Below are 17,787 nucleotides of genomic sequence, written 5' to 3'. Positions count from 1 at the left end.
GGTCTGAGAAGGGCCGGGGGCCCCGGGCTCCAGTGAGGGTGTCGACTTTTACTCTGAAGTGGCGCCAGGGTTTGGGGCGGGAGCGGGGTCAGGACGGTGGTGGGGTGTAGGGTTAGAGGGGTTCCAGAAGAAGCCTGGAGACCCTGGGCAACCCTGAGTGCCCCGAGGCAGCCTCTGCTTCCGAAGACCCTGCGGGTTGGGGAGCTTTGAGAACTCACTGGATTCCTCCGGCTCCCACCCCGCGCTCCTAGAATCCCAGGGGTGGAGTGGAGTCGGGGAATCTGCATTTCTAAGGCGCTTCACGTTGTGATTATCTTGTTCTCCGGTAAGACCGTGTAGGTTCCTATTTCAGGTCTCTCCACCCCACCCACCCCCGCGATGAGTTGCTGCCTTTTGCTTAGCCAGGAGCTGTTGAGAGGAGCCCTTACTGGAACTTTCTCCCCTTCTCCCTCTCCACCCCGCGCCTCCGCAAGGGAGAAGGGGGATCTGGTCTCTTCTGCGAAAAAGGGCAGACCTCCAGCAGCAGGTCTCTGGTGGGTTCTGATGACCGCACTGCTCCCAGGGAGGCAGTGGAGGAGAGGAGCAGCTTAACGAAGCCACTCCTAAACTGGTGGTTTGTATATAAAAGTAAAGCTTGGCTGGGTAAAACTTCTGCAACCAAAACACCCTGTCTCTGCGCTCAAGGTGTAGAGTGCGGATAGGCAGGTAGAACCAGGGTCTTCCTGGGGGTGGGGCAGGGCTGCGGATCCTCTGTAAAGAAGAGTTGGGGTGGTACTGGGGATGTTGAGTCTTGTCGGGGGAGCGATAATATAAGACCTTTCTTGAAGAAACACAGGCTGTCCAAAGTGAGTGCTATGGGCTACTTTTTACTCCTGCAAACGGCGCTTGGACGGCAAACTCCCGGAGCCTTGCTGTGTTTGGAGGGGTTGGGGAGGGTGTTCTGTGTTGTGCGGCACTAGGGGGTGCCAGGGCACCTCAACACCAGCCACCACTGCAGAGAAAAACAGCCCTGTAACTGATGTTCCCCTGCACTTGTCTCGGGTCTGCTCTGCTGAGCTAGAGGCCTGCCCTTTTTTTTAAGGTTGGGCGTGCGTGTGCGCGCGTGCGCTTAGTCGCTAAGTTGTGTCTGACTCTTCTCCAACCCCATGGACTGTAGCCCACCGGGCTCCTCTGTCCGTGGGATTTTCCAGGCAAGAATACTGGAGTGGGGTGCCATTTCCTCCTCCAGGATATTTCCCCATCCCAGGGATTGAACTCACATGCCTGCATCTCCTGCATTGGCAGGTGGATTCTCTACTACTGAGCCACCTCAGAAGCCCATTTTTTAAGGTTGGGCTGCTCTTCATTTGCAGATGGCTTTGCAACTCATGTAGCTTCTGGAGGAGACAGAATGACTCAGATCAGTTGGTAGACTTCAGTCACCACCAGAGAAAAGCTACTAGAGGCAGGAAAACAACCTTGCCAAAAGAACACCAGCAGTTTCTCAAAAGGTTAGAAGGGCCATTGTGCTGCCCTGAGTTCTCACCGTCAGATGCGGCCCACCTCCTCCCCCAGCCTAGAAGGGTCTCCGCCCCAGCTGCACCTGTCTCAGGAGAGCAGGCTTCCCACCTTCCTTCCTTTCCTGGAAGAAGGAAGTCGCCTCTGAAGCTCTGCCGTTTTCTGCCTGGGTGACCCTTTATAGCCTTGGGCACAGTTTTCTGAGAGCTTTAACCCAACAGTCTCCCTCTGCCTGCCTTCCCATCGGCACTGTGAACTGTTTCCCTCTCCCTGAGAATTTGCTGGCTCGTGTGTGTGCACATCCGTGAATATAACCAGGAGCATCTGTATAGTGCTGACTCAGAAGGTTCTTTTACGGAAGTATGTTAAGGAGTTTAATCTTCGTCTAAACCTGGGAAATGGGGACCAAAACCCTCATTTTATAAATGTGGAAACTGAGGAACTCAGCCAGGGTCACACAGCTAATAAGTTTCAGATTCCAATTCTTTATTAGCTGGCTTCCCAGGCAGGATGGTAAACCACTGTGCTTCACAGCCTACTACTTAGCTTTCCAGTCTTCTTGGTTTCGGTGGGATTAAAAACCCTCAGGAGTTGAATGGCTTTCTTTCCTTAACACGTGAATTGCTAAGCAATGCAAGGTTTTGCCTTCCTCTGAGAAGCACAGTGATGGACTTCAGACCTGCCAAGTTTTCTGATTCGCTGAAAACTTTGGCCCAGCAGCCTTGAGCAGCAGCTCTGAGCCAGGTTCTCTTCCCACACAGCAGAAAGTCTCAGTGTGGTGCCCAGACCAGCAGCATCAGCTGGGAACTTGTTAGAAATGAAACACTGCCAGCTCCACTCTGGACCTCCAGAGGGGGAGGCCCTGCCACCTGTACCTTAACAAGCCCTCCAGGTGACTGTGATGCGCGGGTAGTTTGAGAAGCTATGGCTAGGAGTTGTGCTTCTCCCCACTTGATGGGCATGGGCCTCACCTGGGGATCTTGTTAAAGCGCAGATTCTGTACGTCTGAGAGCCGAGGTTCTGCCTCTCTAACAGGCTCTTGGATCATGCTGGCGTTAGTGCTCTGAGGACCACCCCTTGAGATCAAAGGCTTAGAGAGTAGTATGAGGTTGGTGTGCTTTAAAACGCGTTCCTGGGCTCACCCCCGCCCCAGTTAACGTGGGTGAGGCCTTGGAGACTCCGTTTAACCCCCAGTTGAGGTGGTTCTGTGTTGCAGGGGGGGTCCCGTGCATCACTGGGTGGTGAGCAACGTCCCTGGCCTCCACCCACTAGACGCCACATCACAAACGTGTGCACACGATCGTCACAATCCAGAGTGTCCCCAGGTGTTGCAAAATGACCCCCCGTTGAAAGGCATGGGCCTGGGTCCCTTGTTCAGTCCCTGTTAAGGGGCTTCAAGCACCGCAGCTCCTTGGATGTGACGCCTGCGGCCCTTTTGCTGAAGCCCTATGATAGCGTTGACGCAATGGAGGCTGGACGCCGTGCTGGGAATTTACATAATACATCTCTTCTTACTCGGAGGCGGGTCAGTGATGCCTCTTTACAGTGAAGTAAACCGAAGCTCGGAAAGGTTGAGTAAGTTGCCAGTAATCACACAGCTAGCACGCGACTAAGCAAACCCTATGCCCTCATCAGCATGTTCTGCAGCTTCTATGGTAAGAAGGTTTGCTTTGACCAGCCTGTCAAGGAAAGCGGAATCCACCTTCCGTGTTGTTTGTTGTTCAGTCACTGAGTCATGTCTGACTCTTTGGAACCCCACGGTCTGTAGCCTACCAGGCCCCTCTGTCCATGGGATTTCCCAGGCAAGAATACTGAGTGGGTTAGTCACTTAGTCGTATCTGACTCTCTGCCACCCCATGGACTGTAGCCTACCAGGCTCCTCCGTCCATGGGATTTTCCAGGCAAGAAGACTGGAGTGGGTTGCAATTTCCTTCTCCAGGGGATCTTCCCAACCCAGAGATCAAACCCACATCTCCCACTTGGCTGGCAGATTCTTTACCACTGAGCCGCCTGGGAAGCCTGGGATCAAAAGTCCCTGACTCTGGGCTGTAATTCATAAACTATTTAATACATTTTTTCTTTTCAGACTTAAAATATTGACAGCACCTCTTTTCACTGGGTCTTAAATCTATTTGGAGAGAAATCACTTTACAGTCTTTGAGGAGCACTTGGTCTTTGTTATAGACATTTTTAAAGTTTCCTGTTAGATGGAACCTTATGAAATAATCTGGCCGTTTTGGCTGGCAGAAACCACAGTTACACCTGGGTCAGCCTTGCTAACAGAGGGTTATGCGATGAACTTCATGAACCAGAGGCTCGGTTTCAATCACTAGTTACAAGTGGCCGATTGCTTCTTCATACAGACATTGCCCTGCCCGGGATTATTTTGATGCACATCAGACATGTACAATCAATAGCCATCCCCAAACTACTAGAACACGGCTTCCCATGTGGCTCAGTAATAAAGAACCCACCTGTCCACACAGGAGAGTCCGATCCAATCCCTAGGTTAGAAGATCCCCTGGAGGAGAGCGTGGCAACCCCACTCCAGTATCCTTGCCCAGAGAATCCTGTGGACAGAGAAGCCTGGTGGGCTACAGTCCATGGGGTTGTGAAGAGTCGAACATGACTGAGCGTGAATGCATGCAAACTACTAGAATACTCTTTAAAACTTCAGTTTCATCTTCACGCCTTAAAAACTTCCCTTAAACGTTCATTTAGTGTTGGTACATCCTGGGGTCTTAAATGGATTTTACAGTATGTTTAATCAGGATCCCAGAAAGTCCTGATACTGCAGACCATCTCAAGTCTTTTAGTCTCTAGTTTTGTTTTTCTTCACGTTTCAGGTTGAAACGGTGGCATTTTAACCTGGAGAGCAGTGACACTTGAAGTGTGGTCTGTGACTTGTTGCTGAGTTGAGTTAAAATAAGTTCAGAAACCACATTTAAAAGTAACTCGGCAAACATCCAGCTTTATGTCACATGTGAAGCGTTTGGGCTTTTACTGTCTTATTCCATTTTTCTTGTACTTTGTGTTTATTCTATTAAAAATGCTAGCCTGGTGGGTTGGAAGTTATTTTACAAACCAGGTCTTCCCCCACGTCGTTTGAGAGGCTCTGTTGCAAAGCCTGGATCTTGGCAGTCGTGTCCCTGGCACATTTCCATGTTCCTTTGTCCCCTCTGCTTCCTGGAAGTTGGTGAAGAGGATGGTTGAGACCAGAATGTGCATGGCTTCTAATCTGTAATGTTTGTGGGTTTTTGGGGGGGTGGGGAGTAGGGGAAAGTAAAATAAGCCCAAAGCTGCTCTAAGACTTGTGTGCTCAGCTGTGTCCGACTCTGTGACCCTGTGGACTGCAGCCCACCAGGCCCCTCTGTCCATGGGATTTCCCAGGCAAGAGTGTTGGAGTGGGTTGGCATTTCCTCCTCTAGGGCATCTTCCTGATCATGGTGCTTATATTTGAGAAATCAAGTAATACTTTCCATTGTCTCGATTTCAGCTTCGGAACTAGATAACGATGTTCCCAAACCACCTTGTCCCTCCGCTGACGGCAGTGACGCCCAGAAAGCCCCTGTCGCGGCTCTTCCCTCCGAGTCAAAGGAACCAACAGCAACCCTTGGGGAGAGGACCTTCAACTGCTGCTATCCAGGTGAAGGGTAGACTCGATGTACTGAGCCCCTTCCCTGTACCCGGCGCGGCCACGCGAGCTCAGGCACTGACTCGCCGGGATTTCAGATTCTTCGTACCTTCCTCTTTGAGGTTCTGTTAAGGGAACCTGTTTTTTCTTTTCTAGGTTGCCACTTCAAAACTGTGCATGGCATGAAAGATCTGGACCGCCACCTAAGAATCCACACAGGTAGGTACCCGTTCGTTTGTTCCAAAGTTGCATGTTGGAAAAAAGCCCGAGAACACGAATGTATGATGGTGAGCCCGACGCAGAAGGTTTCTGCCTCAGGACGCAATCTAGTGGGAGAGGCTGGGACCTGAAGAGTCTCAAAGGCAGTGATGGTAACTGACAGGCGGGGGGAGACTGTCGTAAGCTGGTGATGGCAGACTTTTTGGAAGAAGAGGCTCTTCAGGTAGGAAAGATGGCTGAGGAGTCGGGCGAGGAGAGGGAAGGACTCCAGGGGGAGGGAATTGCTGTGCAAAGGCGTGGACGGAGCAGAATGGGTGTGGGGTGCGGTTGGAGAGGTGGGCAGAGGAAGGGTCAGCACAGAGGCCCTGTGGCCATAGGGGTCGTGGGTAAGAGCAGTGAGGCTGCTTCTGGATGGAAGGTGCCTTCTGAGCAACCACCCGCGCTGTTGAGAATGCAGAGAAACCAGATGTCCTGGAGCAAAGGAATGACCTAGAAGCAGGCTCTGCAAACTGCGTACTGCCTGTTGTCATGCCCGGCTCGCCTGTTACCTACGGCTGCTGTTACAAATAATAGAAGAGTAAGCCCATCATATATTAACAGCTGCATGAAAAATAACTGTTCCTGCCCCTACAGTGGGATTACTGAATAGTCACGGAAGACCACGCGGTGCACAGAGCCGGAGACACACCGTCTAGTTCGTTACAGACACCCTCTGGCAATGTGAGTTGAGATACTGATCTCTCTGCTCTCACAGAAACCAGACTAAATGACTTAAACACAATCAGTGTTCTTTTTCTCAAGTACAATTTAAGAAGCCAGGTAGTCCCCAGCTGGTGGGATATAGCTGTCATTCTAACAAAGAGCTTCGTCTCCTGGTCCGAGGCAGCTGTTCCAGACCTCAGTCTCTCAGCTGGTGGAGAACTGAAGCGGGAGGAAGGCTCTGAGGTTCCCCCAGGCCAGGCCCCTGAAGCGGCCTCCCGGTGACTAGCCGGATGATGAGCAGGACTCAGTCATCACACCAGGCACGAAGCGGGGCTGGAAGATGGCTTCAAGAAGGGCAGCCACATGCCCAGCTGAAACCGAGGCTCCAGCGTCAAGAGGACAGCTTTCTGGACACCTAGTCTCTCTTGGAAATGGACGGTGGGCTGTGGAAGCTAGAGAGCAAAGGGCCAGCTTGGCCTGGGAAGGGCCTCCTTGTGAAGCCTCGGAAGATAGGGGTGCCAGGATGATGGCAGTCACCTGCAGCCCGCAGGAGCCATTTGAACAAAGACGAGAGACTCCCTATCAAGTTGGCCGGGTTAGGCAACTTCAAAGTGGGCGACTCCGTCCTGAGGGTAACCAGGCAGTGCTTCTCCCTCAGGGCAGCCCCCAAACCCGCATGAACAGGATGGGGCCTGCGGGTTGTCAGGCCCCTATGGCCACGGTACCAGGAGGACCTCGAGAGATGGGCGGGGGCTAGACTAATGTCTTATTGGAGTGATACAAAGCACGAGGGGGATCCGGAAGTCCAAGGTGAGGCCATGTCCTTGGCGGGGCTCCCTGCGCCGGGGTGGAGATGCTGGGCAGGCCCGTGCTGCCTCTGGAAAGCAGGAGTGGGCCCTGGGGCACTGGTAGCGTCTTTCCCCATGGTTGCAGAAGGCCAGCGTGTTTCTGTCCTGCTGGCGAGTGTGGTGGCCAGCCCCATGGTTTCAGGGACTCAGGGTCCTGTGTTGTTGCTTGGATATCCCGAAGATTGGCGTGGTCTCAGATGGCTTGTGTTAGTTGATGAGTCGTGTCCGACTCTTTGGGATCCCAGGGACTGTAGCCCACCAGGCTCCTCTGTCCACGCAATTTCCCAGGTAAGAATGCTGGAGTGGGTTGCCTTCTCCAGGGGATCTTCCCAACCCAGGGATCGAACCTGGGTCTCCTGCATTGCAGGCAGATTCTTTACTGAGTCCTACCTTTAAAGGCAGCATCCTGGAAGTTACACGTCATTTCAGTTGATGCCCGATTGGCCAGAACTTAGTGGCGTGGCGATTCTTAGCTGTGGAAATGAAGTCCGGGAGCTTGAAGTCTTGAATCTGTGTGGCAAGTGCCCAGCTACAAAGAGATGGTTCTGTTACCAAGAAAAAGAGCTCACATGTAGACCACATGGCCTCTCAGCGCAGCTGTGAGAGGGAGGTGGGGGTGGCAGTGTGTGCAGGGGGCGCTTGAGGCGGAAGCTGGACCTTTGCCAAATGGGTAGAACATTGATTTTCCAACCACCGTTTTGAGATCCTTTACGCTTCAAACCTGAAGATCCCCCGAAGAATTTTTTATTTGACAGTTACTGCATTAGAAGTTAAAACCAAAACTTTTACTTTTAAATGAATAAATTTACAGTAAGCCCACTATATGTAAACACTTCTATGAGAAGTAACTGTTTTCCAAAACAAAGCAAGTAACAGTGTATATACATCTGCAAACATGTCTTATTTCATGGTTTAGCTGAACTCTCACCCCTGTATCCCAGTCCAGTCTATTGCTGTGTGTTCCTTAGGTTGGAATGTAAGAGGAAAATCTGGCTGCTCACATAATGTAATTGGAAATGGAGTATTTCGATAGTCTTTTCAGGTAATGCTACACCAGAATACAGCAAAGGGTAGTTTGTTAAATATTAGTTGCTGTATAGAATTTGCAGTCATTTCCATAAATTTTTCAAACTTGTTAAATTCCATTTGTCTGTTTTCAGCTTTGAATGGCCCTTACTTATGCTTGACTGGCTCTCCAAACCATACTTGGTTTGACAGTCATACGCCAGTCATTTGGGAAAATATGGCTTTTGCCAACTTCTGTAATTCTTCCAAATGTTGATCCATTTCATTGTACTGTAGGAGAAAAATCATGTTTAATTATGAATCTCAGTAGAAATACCTAAAGCTAGGATGCTGCAGGCCTGGGATAGTGAGGGATATATGTTTTGCAATCCAGACTGTCTAGAATCCAAAAGTTATCATCCCAGTATTGTCAGTAACTTTCCTTGACATGACTGGCTCACTTAGTTCACATTTAAGGAAACATCTGCCAAACACCAACTCTGAAATACCCGTGGTTTTTTTAGTTCTTTCAAGTCAACACAGTCCAGCGTAGGGAAGACCCGGTGCAGCCACCCCTCAGGCACTTGCTGTCAAGGCAGCCGAGTATTTTGGTTTACAGCACACTTTTTGTAGTGTAATTGACATCTTTAATAGGGAAATTTATCATTCAAACTCCAGATATACTAAATAAGTTAAAGTCTATAACTTACTAGGAAATATAGGAGAACAAATTTATGCTGAAAATAGGTAAACACAATTAGCAAAGTCCACCAAGAAGACAGATTAAATATGACTAAAGCTAAAACTTCCACTAAGACAACATTATGACTAAAGTTAAAACTTCCACTGAGACATCATTATGACTAAAGTTAAAACTTCCACTGAGACATCATCAAGAAGTTAAGAAATTTGCAACATGGGGCAGAGTTCATCTTCTGAACACACAAGGATGCCTGCAAGTCAGTGATGGCTCCCATAGAAAAGGATCTGAGCAAGCAGTCACTCAAACAGAAGTGCCAACATTCAGATGAAAAGCCCACAGGAAAAAAGTACCAAAGAAGCACAAGAACTGTGTTTTCCTCAGAGTGGGCTAGCTGAAAAGTACTCAATTAAGACTGTGAATCAGGAAACACGGCACTTAATTCAAGCATTGCCGCCACGGGCCGCCCCACCGCCCAGGTCAGGATGTGGCTCTCTTCAGGGAGAAGCCGGGGATGAAGGGTGGGGGAGCGATGGGGGGTGTGGGAACTTATTAGAGTGCTGTCAGCGGCAGAACGAGCTCCAGAGAAGTTTTGCATGTTCTCTCCAGGCCCCTGGCTGCCTTGTGTACTCTCGTAGGTCAAGTTTATGCTTTTGAATTGCCCTGGTAGATTGTCATATGCAAATCGTGTTTGTCTTTCTGCTCGATCTAGAGTGCCTTGGTGCTCTGGGTCAGAGTTGAAGAGTAGTGGTGAAGCAAACCATCCGAATCTTACTCCCGACTCTAATAAAATACCTTGATTCCCCACCCCTGCTTTGGCTCTCTGCAGGAGCAGCTTATGGGATCTTAGCACCCCAACCAGGGATCGACCCCAGGCCCTCGGCAGTGAAAACACCCAGTCTTAACCACTGGACTGCCAGGGAGTTACTTGGATTTTTTTTTTAACCACCATTTGTGGTTCAAGTCCTTAGGATCCTTGTGGAAATCATTTTGTCATGTCTGAGAAGTTTTTGTTTTTATTCCAAGCCTGCGGAAGTTGCTTTGGGTCTTTGGATGTGTATTGTTTGGCTTTGGGTTTCTCCATCAAGAATGATAGTTGAGGGGCTTCCCAGGTGGCTCAGTGGTAAAGAATCCACCTGCAACGCAGGAGACACGGGAGACGCGGATTTGATCCCTGCGTCAGGAAGATCCCCTGGAAAAGGAAATGGCAACTCACCCCAGTATTGTTGCCTGGGAAATCCCATGGGCAGAGGAACCTGGTGGGGTCCAGTCCTTGGGATAGCAAAAAAGTTGGACACAACTTAGCTATTAAAGTATAAAAAAACAAGTGACGGTTGAATTTCAAATGTTTTGCACTTAAGATAATTGGCGTTTAACCTCATAAAGGACATTGTCTTCCAATGTTTGTTTTATCCCACTCTGTATTTCATCACTTGGTGTTGATCTCAGGGTTAATCTGTCCTAAAGTGAGTTGAGACATTTTTTTCTTTCCCTCTGCTATTAAACAATTGAACATGGAAACACTTTTGCTGGAAAATTGGGTAGAACGTGACCACAGTACTCCGTTTACGACTTTCTTTTCCCAGAGTCTGGAGAGTGCATGGACTAGGCTGTAATGACGATGTCCATCTCAGTGGCCGTGGAGGCCAGCTCCGCTGAGCCCCGTGTCCCCAGAGTCAGTGGCAGCCCCAAGCCTTGTGGTCTCCCCTCCAGGACCCAGCTGGGGAGGCAGCCTGTCTGGAACACGCCAGCTAAAGGTGCTCTTAACCCTTTTTTCCTGCTGTGGACTCCTGGCAATTTTGTGAAGCTTCCAGAGCCCTCCCAGAATAATATTTTTAAACATAATAAAATCACAGTAAACTATATTTAAGTACAGATGCTATCAAAGTGTTCGTTGTGAAGTATTTTAATAGACTACCCGTGCTTTCCTGAAGAGTGAAAGTGAAGTTGCTCAGTCGTGTCCGACTCTTTGCAACCCCATGGACTGTAGCCCACCAGGTTCCTGCGTCCATAGGGTTTTCCAGGCAAGAATACTGGAGTGGGGTTCCATTTCCTTCTCCAGGGGATCTTCCCAACCCAGGGAGAGAACCCAGGTCTCCCGCATGCTAGGCAGACGCTTTGCCATCTGAGCCACCAGGGGAGTCCTGAAGAGTGGTACAGACCGAAAGGTCACCGCCACCTGGGAACTCATTAGAAACACAGAATCCCAGACCCGCTGACCCCGAAACTGCATTTTACTCTTTTTTCTATGAATTCAGTTTGAGAAATGGGGAGATAGCCATCGAAGGGTATGAACCTGCAGTTCTTATAAGAGGAATGAGTTCTCGGAATGTACGGGAATGGTAAATTCCAGTTAGCGATAAAGGAGATAAAAACTTAATCCCTTCTCATACAAGGTCTGGAACTCCTTAAATTTTACCCACAGGGCCCAAATTAAGAATCCTTGCTCTTCCCAGGAAATAAATCCAATATTTTATAATAACCATAGTGTAATAGAACTTTTAAAACTGTGAATCAGTATGTTGTACACCTGAAACATAGTTCAAAAAACCAAACTCAACCCCTGATCTGGTATGTTACAGGTCATCTTGAATAAGAGAAGCAAGTGTAGCCAACCAGACTCTTGCTCTCTTGGTTTTTTGTTTGGGGCTTTTTTGGCCGTGCCACATGGCTTGCGGGATCTTAGTTCCCAGCCCAGGGATTGAACCTCTGGCCCCTGGTGGAAGTGCTGGGTCCTGACCATTCGACCACCCGGGAACTCCCAAGATACTGGCTCTTAACGTCTGCTCCTCTCCATTGTGCAGAGCCAGTCCCATGTCCAGCCCGACAGTGATGGGATCATGCAGCCTAATTCTCCTGAGAAGGATAGCAGATATTTGTGCAAAAAACAGTTTGCCTTGGGGCACGTCTCTAACATAGCAGTTTTTCTAAATTTGTTATTGCTCTGTTTTCTTTCTTAATTCAGACTGTAATTTTGTATCTTCCTGGACATACCCATTTTATTGAGTTGTCATAATTGATTGTCGGCTTCCCTGGTGGCTCAGACGATGGAGCATTCACGTGTGAAGCAGGAAACACAAGTTCTTTCCCTGGGTGGGGAAGATCCCCTGGAGAAGGGAATCGCTAGCCACTCCAGTGTTCTTGCCTGGAGATTCCATGGATAGAGGAGCCTGGTGGGCCACAGTCCATGAGGTCGCAAAGAGTCAGACGCGACGAAGCGACTAAGCACACACATGCACAGAAATTGGCTGGGGTAAAGTCTGACTTAACAGTCATGATTAAGTTGATCTATCTGTCCCTTCTTTCCAGTGTCTATTAAAATGGATCATAACCAGGTACAGTGCCGTCCCCTTCCCCCCAGGATGTTTGGTAATATCTGAAGACGTTTTTGAGTCTCAGAACTGGAGAGGAAGGTGCTGCTGGCGTCTTGTGGGGGAGGGGAAAGGGACACTGCTAAACATTTTACAATGCACGAGACAGGGCACAGCCAAGAATTACCTGGCCCCAAACGGTTGTAGTGGCAACATTGAAAATACTGGTCTACTGGTATCTTTTCTTCAAGCAAACCTCCCTTTTTAATAGCCATTCTTTTGTTTTTATTGATCAAGCGCTGTCTGTCTTCACTTCTTCTAGTTGGTTTTTTGGTGGGTTTTTTTTTGTTGTTTTTTTTTTAGTATTTATTTGACTGTGCCAGGTCTTAGCTGTGGCACGTGGACTCTTTGGTTTTCATTGCAGCATGAGGCATCAAGTTCCCTGACCAGGGATCGAACCTGGGCCCCTGGCGCTGGGAGCACAGAGTCTTAGCCATGGGACCACCAGAGAAGTTCCGTTTCTCCTGGTTTCTCGAGTTGCATGCGGTTCACTTGCTTTCAGCCTTTGGAACTGAAGTTCAGAGATTCTTCTGAAAAGTGATTAGGCTCTGGGTTTTGATAACGTGGAGCTCTCACTGTCCATCTCTTAAGAGTTTGTAATCTGATTGTGACTCTTCAGCAAAAGTTGTTTTAAAATATGTCCTACAGTTTTCCTTGAAAAACCTTTTGTGAAACCATGTTAGTTTCATAAGTTTGATTCACATCTACTTGGTGAGTTTTGTCTCTTCCATATGAAATCTGTAGTGGTTTTTACCATGATTTGCTTTGCCTAATACTGATATTTCTGCACTTTCCTGGAACACTGTGTATCATTCTCTACTTCTCTTTCATTTTTATTTGGGTACCTTGGACAGTAAAGAATCCGCCTGCAATGCAGGGGACCTGGGTTCAGTCCCTGGATCTGGCAGATCCCCTGGATAAGGGCATGGCCACCCACTCCAGTTGTTCTTGCCTGGAGAATTCCATGGACAGAGGAGGCTGGCAGGCCACAGCCCATGGGCCTGTGGGCCCATGGACATGACTGAACGACTAACACTTTCCCCTTTCAAGAGTATTAAGCTGACTTTTTAAAAAATGTAATTGACATTTTTAACAGGAAATTTAATCCATTTGTACTAAATGTTTAGTGTGGCTATTACTTTATTTTCTGTTCTGTTGTGACCCTTTTTTTATGCTTGCTTCTCTTTTCTGGTTTGAAAGCAGTCCTTCCCATTTCGTTACTTATATCCCACGTCTTATCCGGTTCCTTTTTGTTGTTGTTCTGATGCACACGGTTCAGTGTGACGCCTTGTGTCATCTGTCAGCTAGCTTATTTTCTCTTCCCATTGAATTCAAGTGTGTCTGTCAGTCGCTCAGTCGTGTCTGACTCTGCAACCCCATGGACTGCAGTCCACCAGGCTCCTCTGTCCATGAGATTCTCCAGGCAAGAATACTGGAGTGGGTTGCCACGCCCTCCTCCAGGGGACCTTCCTAACCCAGGAATCGAACCCAGGTCTCCAGCACTGCAGGCAGATTCTACCAGCTGAGCCACCAGGGAAGCGAGTTCAAGTACGGGGTTTTATTTCAGTAATTTCTGTGGAACTCTGCAGGTACTCTTCCCATCCTGCAACCATCCTGTGTTGTCTGAGGAATTGTATGCTCATCTGGGCCTTTTTTTTTTCCTGAAAGCTTTAGGATGTCATCATTCCTAGGCTTCAGACATTGTCCCACCCTGCCTCTAATTGAGCCATCTTAAGACCCATGTCTGAGGAATCCCCCAGCAGTCCAGTGGTCAGAACCCAGCACTGCCCCTGCCAGGGGCCCTAGTTCAATCCCTTATCAAGAAACAACGATCCCCCAAGCCTCACACAACCCAAAGCAGCCTTCTAAAGACCCATATCTGGTTTTGGTGTTGAAAGAATTATTTTCTCTGAGTCCGGGTTCTTGGGTTGGGCATGCCTTCCGGTCCTGGCTTTCCCTGAGCAGTGGGTTTCTGGGTAGGTTTTTGTTTGGATGTGATCTGTTTGGAGTCGTCGTGGGAGAAGGAAGAATGCAGTTTGGTGGTGACGTTCTGGGCATGGGGTTCTCTGCTCTCCAGGAACCTCCACGTGCTTGGAACCTCGGCGATGCTTCTCCAGCCTAAGCAGCCTCCCTCCCCAACAGCCCGGGAGGGTAGGTGCCTCTGCTGCTTGTGGTTTAGCACAAGTAAGGGAAGAGTCACCCTGACTGTCCTCCGGGTGGCTCATCAGCTAGGGAGCCGGAAAGCCGTTCCAGATATCCGCCACCTGCCCCCTCCGATCTTGACTGCTTCTAAGAAAGCTCTCATTTTCCCAAACAAGGTTTGGCCTCTGACTTCCTTTCAGCCTGATTTTATCTCTGCTCCTCGGGAGTCTGCAGAAGTTCTGAGCCACGAATGGAACAGCACACCTTCTTGTTCCACGGTGCTTGTCTAGACCTCCGTGTCTTCCTGTCTCCGGGCGTTTGGTCAGAAGGAAACGGCAGAGCCCGGGACTCGGCCTGCCTTCTGGGTTGGATCTCTCTGCCGGCGTCCTGGTGGACAAAACCCCTGAAGCCGTGACTCTTGCTTGTGTGTTTGCAGGAGACAAGCCGCACAAGTGCGAGTTCTGTGACAAGTGCTTCAGCCGGAAGGACAACCTGACCATGCACATGCGCTGCCACACCAGCGTGAAGCCCCACAAGTGCCACCTGTGCGACTACGCGGCCGTGGACAGCAGCAGCCTCAAGAAGCACCTGCGCATCCACTCGGACGAGCGGCCCTACAAGTGCCAGCTCTGCCCCTACGCCAGCCGCAACTCCAGCCAGCTCACCGTGCACCTGCGCTCCCACACGGGTAAGTCCCAGGCCTCTGCGTCTCTGACCCCTCAGCTTTAGTTAAAGCACAGGCAACGGAAATGACTCCAGGCTGTGAGTAAAGGAAACTGGAGCTTCTCTGTTGATATGAAGGGTGTGGTTTCTCCCACTGGGAAGACAGCTTCTAGTGAAACACTGGAAGTCTGACAGCTGAGTTTTCTAATTTGCCTGCGCAGAATACAGCTGGGGGCGATTATCCAATTCAGCACACAAGAAGCAAAGGGTGCATCTCAATAAAAGCCTGATGAATAAACTAGGTGTTTGTCATTCAACGTCAACTCTGATTGTGTGGCTTAATTCAGAAACACGTAGCCACGTGTGAAACAGCTGGCTAGTGGGAAGCTGGTGTGTAGCACAGGGTGCTCAGCTGGTGCTCTGTGTTGGCCTGGAGGAGTGGGAAGAGCAGGGTGGGATGGAGGCTGAAGAGGGGGAGATATGTGTTCATACAGCTGATGCACTCTGTTGTACATGACATTGTGAAGCAATTATACTCCAATAAAAGAGAAACATGTAGCAAAATTACCTGAAAGTAATCACAAACATCTAGAAATTAGGCTTTGCAGAAAAGCTTTTCCCTCCCTGTGTGAGACTGTGTTAAAATAAGGAGATAGAACCAACCTACCCATCACAGTGCAGAAAAAGGGAGATTGAGAAGCCCATAAGAAGAGTCAGAAAATTAGAATTTCCAATGAATTCATGGCAAATGGCAAGCAGACCGGCATATACTGACATCCAAAATTAAGTCAAGAAACCTGTGTCCCAGCAGACAAGTGGGAGGCAGCCAAAGAGCTGGGAGCTAATCTTTGCAGCCAGCGTCTGACTGCCTTGTGTGTTCTGAACATGGAACTGATGTAGGCTGCAGAGGTCAGAGGAGCAGCTGAAGCCTCTTGGCATGATGGCCCAAACTGTCGAGTAACAGGTAAAACCCACCTAATGTCTCGTTCTTAAACCGATCTCCTCTTCCTAACTGTGAAGTGTCATCCGCAGGAAATAAGAGGTATGAAATGCCAAGTCTAACAAATAAAAATCCTGGAGACAGCAGAGTACTTGCATAACTTACCAGAATTTTTTAGTTGTCATTGGTATCTACCCACTGGCAGGAACATTGCATCCAGGAGTTCTATTAGAAACGGTCGTCAGAGCAAAGCAGTGTGAATTGAAACTGGGGTTGCTGGCTGTAAGGTCCAGCTTTTCAGAGAGCAGAAAGAAAGCTGGAGAACTGACAATCAGAAGATAGAAGTCTGGTTTCTGACAAGGTCAGGAAGAAAAGAGAAGTGAGGAAATTAAGTGAAATAAAGCCGTTTCTCAAGCAAGGAGAGGTAGTGTGGCAAAGAGAAAGGCATCCTTAAACCTCTCAGGCTGATGGACTAAACATTGAAGCTAATACTCATTTTAGAGAGAGATGCTGCTGCTGCTAAGTTGCTTTAGTCATGTCCGACTCTGTGCGACCCCATAGATGGAAGCCCACCAGGCTCCCCCGTCCTTGGGATTCTCCAGGCAAAAACACTGGAGTGGGTTGCCATTTCTTTCTCCAATGCATGAAAGTGAAAAGTGAAAGGGAAGTTGCTCAGTCATGTCCGACTCTTAGCGACCCCATGGACTGCAGCCTACCAGGCTTCTCCATCCATGGGGTTTTCCAGGCAAGAGTACTGGAGTGGGGTGCCATTGCCTTCTCCGAGAGAGTGATGCTAGATGAGTCAAAATCACAACCAACAGAATGCAGGAGAAGTTTGGGGAAAGGATGGTTGTGTAGGATATGTAACAGTCTCATCTTTGCCTATAATCAACTGACAGGGATGTTTAAAGAGCCTCCAAAGAACTAAACTCCTTAGCTATCCCTCCAGGGAGTACAGAGGAGGCTATGGCATTTCATAATTTGTCTTCTGCTCCTGCTGCCATATTCATGGGTTAATTTCATAAATAAAATTCAGTCTGTCAGTGTGAAACTGCAAAACTTTAATACAAGCCACTTAACTGATGTAATAATACAACTTAAAGACGAAGTGAAAAGTAAAAGTGTTAGTTGCTCAGTCATGTCCGACTCTTTGCAACCCCATGGGCTGTAGTCCTGCCAGGCTCGTCTGTCCATGGAATTTTCTAGGCAAGAATACTGAAGTGGGTTGCCATTCCCTTCTCCAGGGGGTCTTTCGAACCCAGGTCTCCCACGTTGCAGGCAGATTCTTTACTGTGTGAGCCACAGGGAAAGTCCAAACACCAAAGTGAGCATGTTTATAAATCTTGATTATAAACAGTTTTGTATCACATAACCATACATCTTCCTTCTGTGTCCACATCTGGAATGTCAATTGAGTTTAGATCTGAACCTGAAGTGTCATGAAGAGGGTGGATGTGGATGCCATGATGCTGTTTGGCCATGGTCAAATAATGTGACCTGTCTGAGTCTCAGTTACTCCATCTGTTAAAGTGGGAGTGGTACTCAGACATGGGATTGCTGTGAGTTAATACAGTGTTCGCAAGTGGTGGTGGTAGGAGGCGACAAGGAACTGGAGTTTTAAAGACCCAGCTACCTGCCACCAGGCATTCTGAACGCATGTTTGGGGGGAGTTCGGTGTTGCCTGCCTGCTCTAATGGAAACGCACCTTCCCGTTGCCAGGGGACACCCCCTTCCAGTGCTGGCTCTGTAGCGCCAAGTTCAAAATCAGCTCGGACTTGAAAAGGCACATGATCGTGCACTCGGGAGAGAAGCCTTTCAAGTGCGAGTTCTGTGACGTCCGCTGCACCATGAAGGCGAACCTCAAGTCGCACATCCGCATCAAGCACACTTTCAAGTGCCTGCACTGCACCTTCCAGGGCCGGGACCGGGCCGACCTGCTGGAGCACAGCCGGCTGCACCAGGCCGAGCACCCCGAGAAGTGCCCCGAGTGCAGCTACTCGTGTTCCAGCGCGGCCGCCCTGCGCGTGCACAGCCGCGTGCACTGCCCCGACCGGCCCTTCAAGTGC

General features: G+C 49.1%; 1 protein-coding gene across 1 annotated transcript in view; it reads left to right on the top strand.

Moving 5' to 3' along the window:
* The window catches only part of ZFP64 (ZFP64 zinc finger protein), a 133,682-nt gene that overhangs the window by 57,197 nt on the left and 58,698 nt on the right, over positions 1 to 17,787 (top strand). Inside the window, exons 6-9 of the mRNA XM_010840319.1 lie at positions 4,994 to 5,143; positions 5,288 to 5,350; positions 14,555 to 14,806; positions 17,441 to 17,783. Coding sequence (XP_010838621.1) covers positions 4,994 to 5,143; positions 5,288 to 5,350; positions 14,555 to 14,806; positions 17,441 to 17,783 — 808 coding nt within the window. The remainder of the gene's footprint in view (positions 1 to 4,993; positions 5,144 to 5,287; positions 5,351 to 14,554; positions 14,807 to 17,440; positions 17,784 to 17,787) is intronic.

Source organism: Bison bison, unplaced genomic scaffold (assembly GCF_000754665.1).
Source record: "Bison bison bison isolate TAMUID 2011002044 unplaced genomic scaffold, Bison_UMD1.0 scf7180017864143, whole genome shotgun sequence".
NCBI lineage: Eukaryota > Metazoa > Chordata > Mammalia > Artiodactyla > Bovidae > Bison > Bison bison.
Note: the sequence above shows the minus strand (reverse complement) of the source record. Positions and strands in the feature narration are given on the sequence as shown.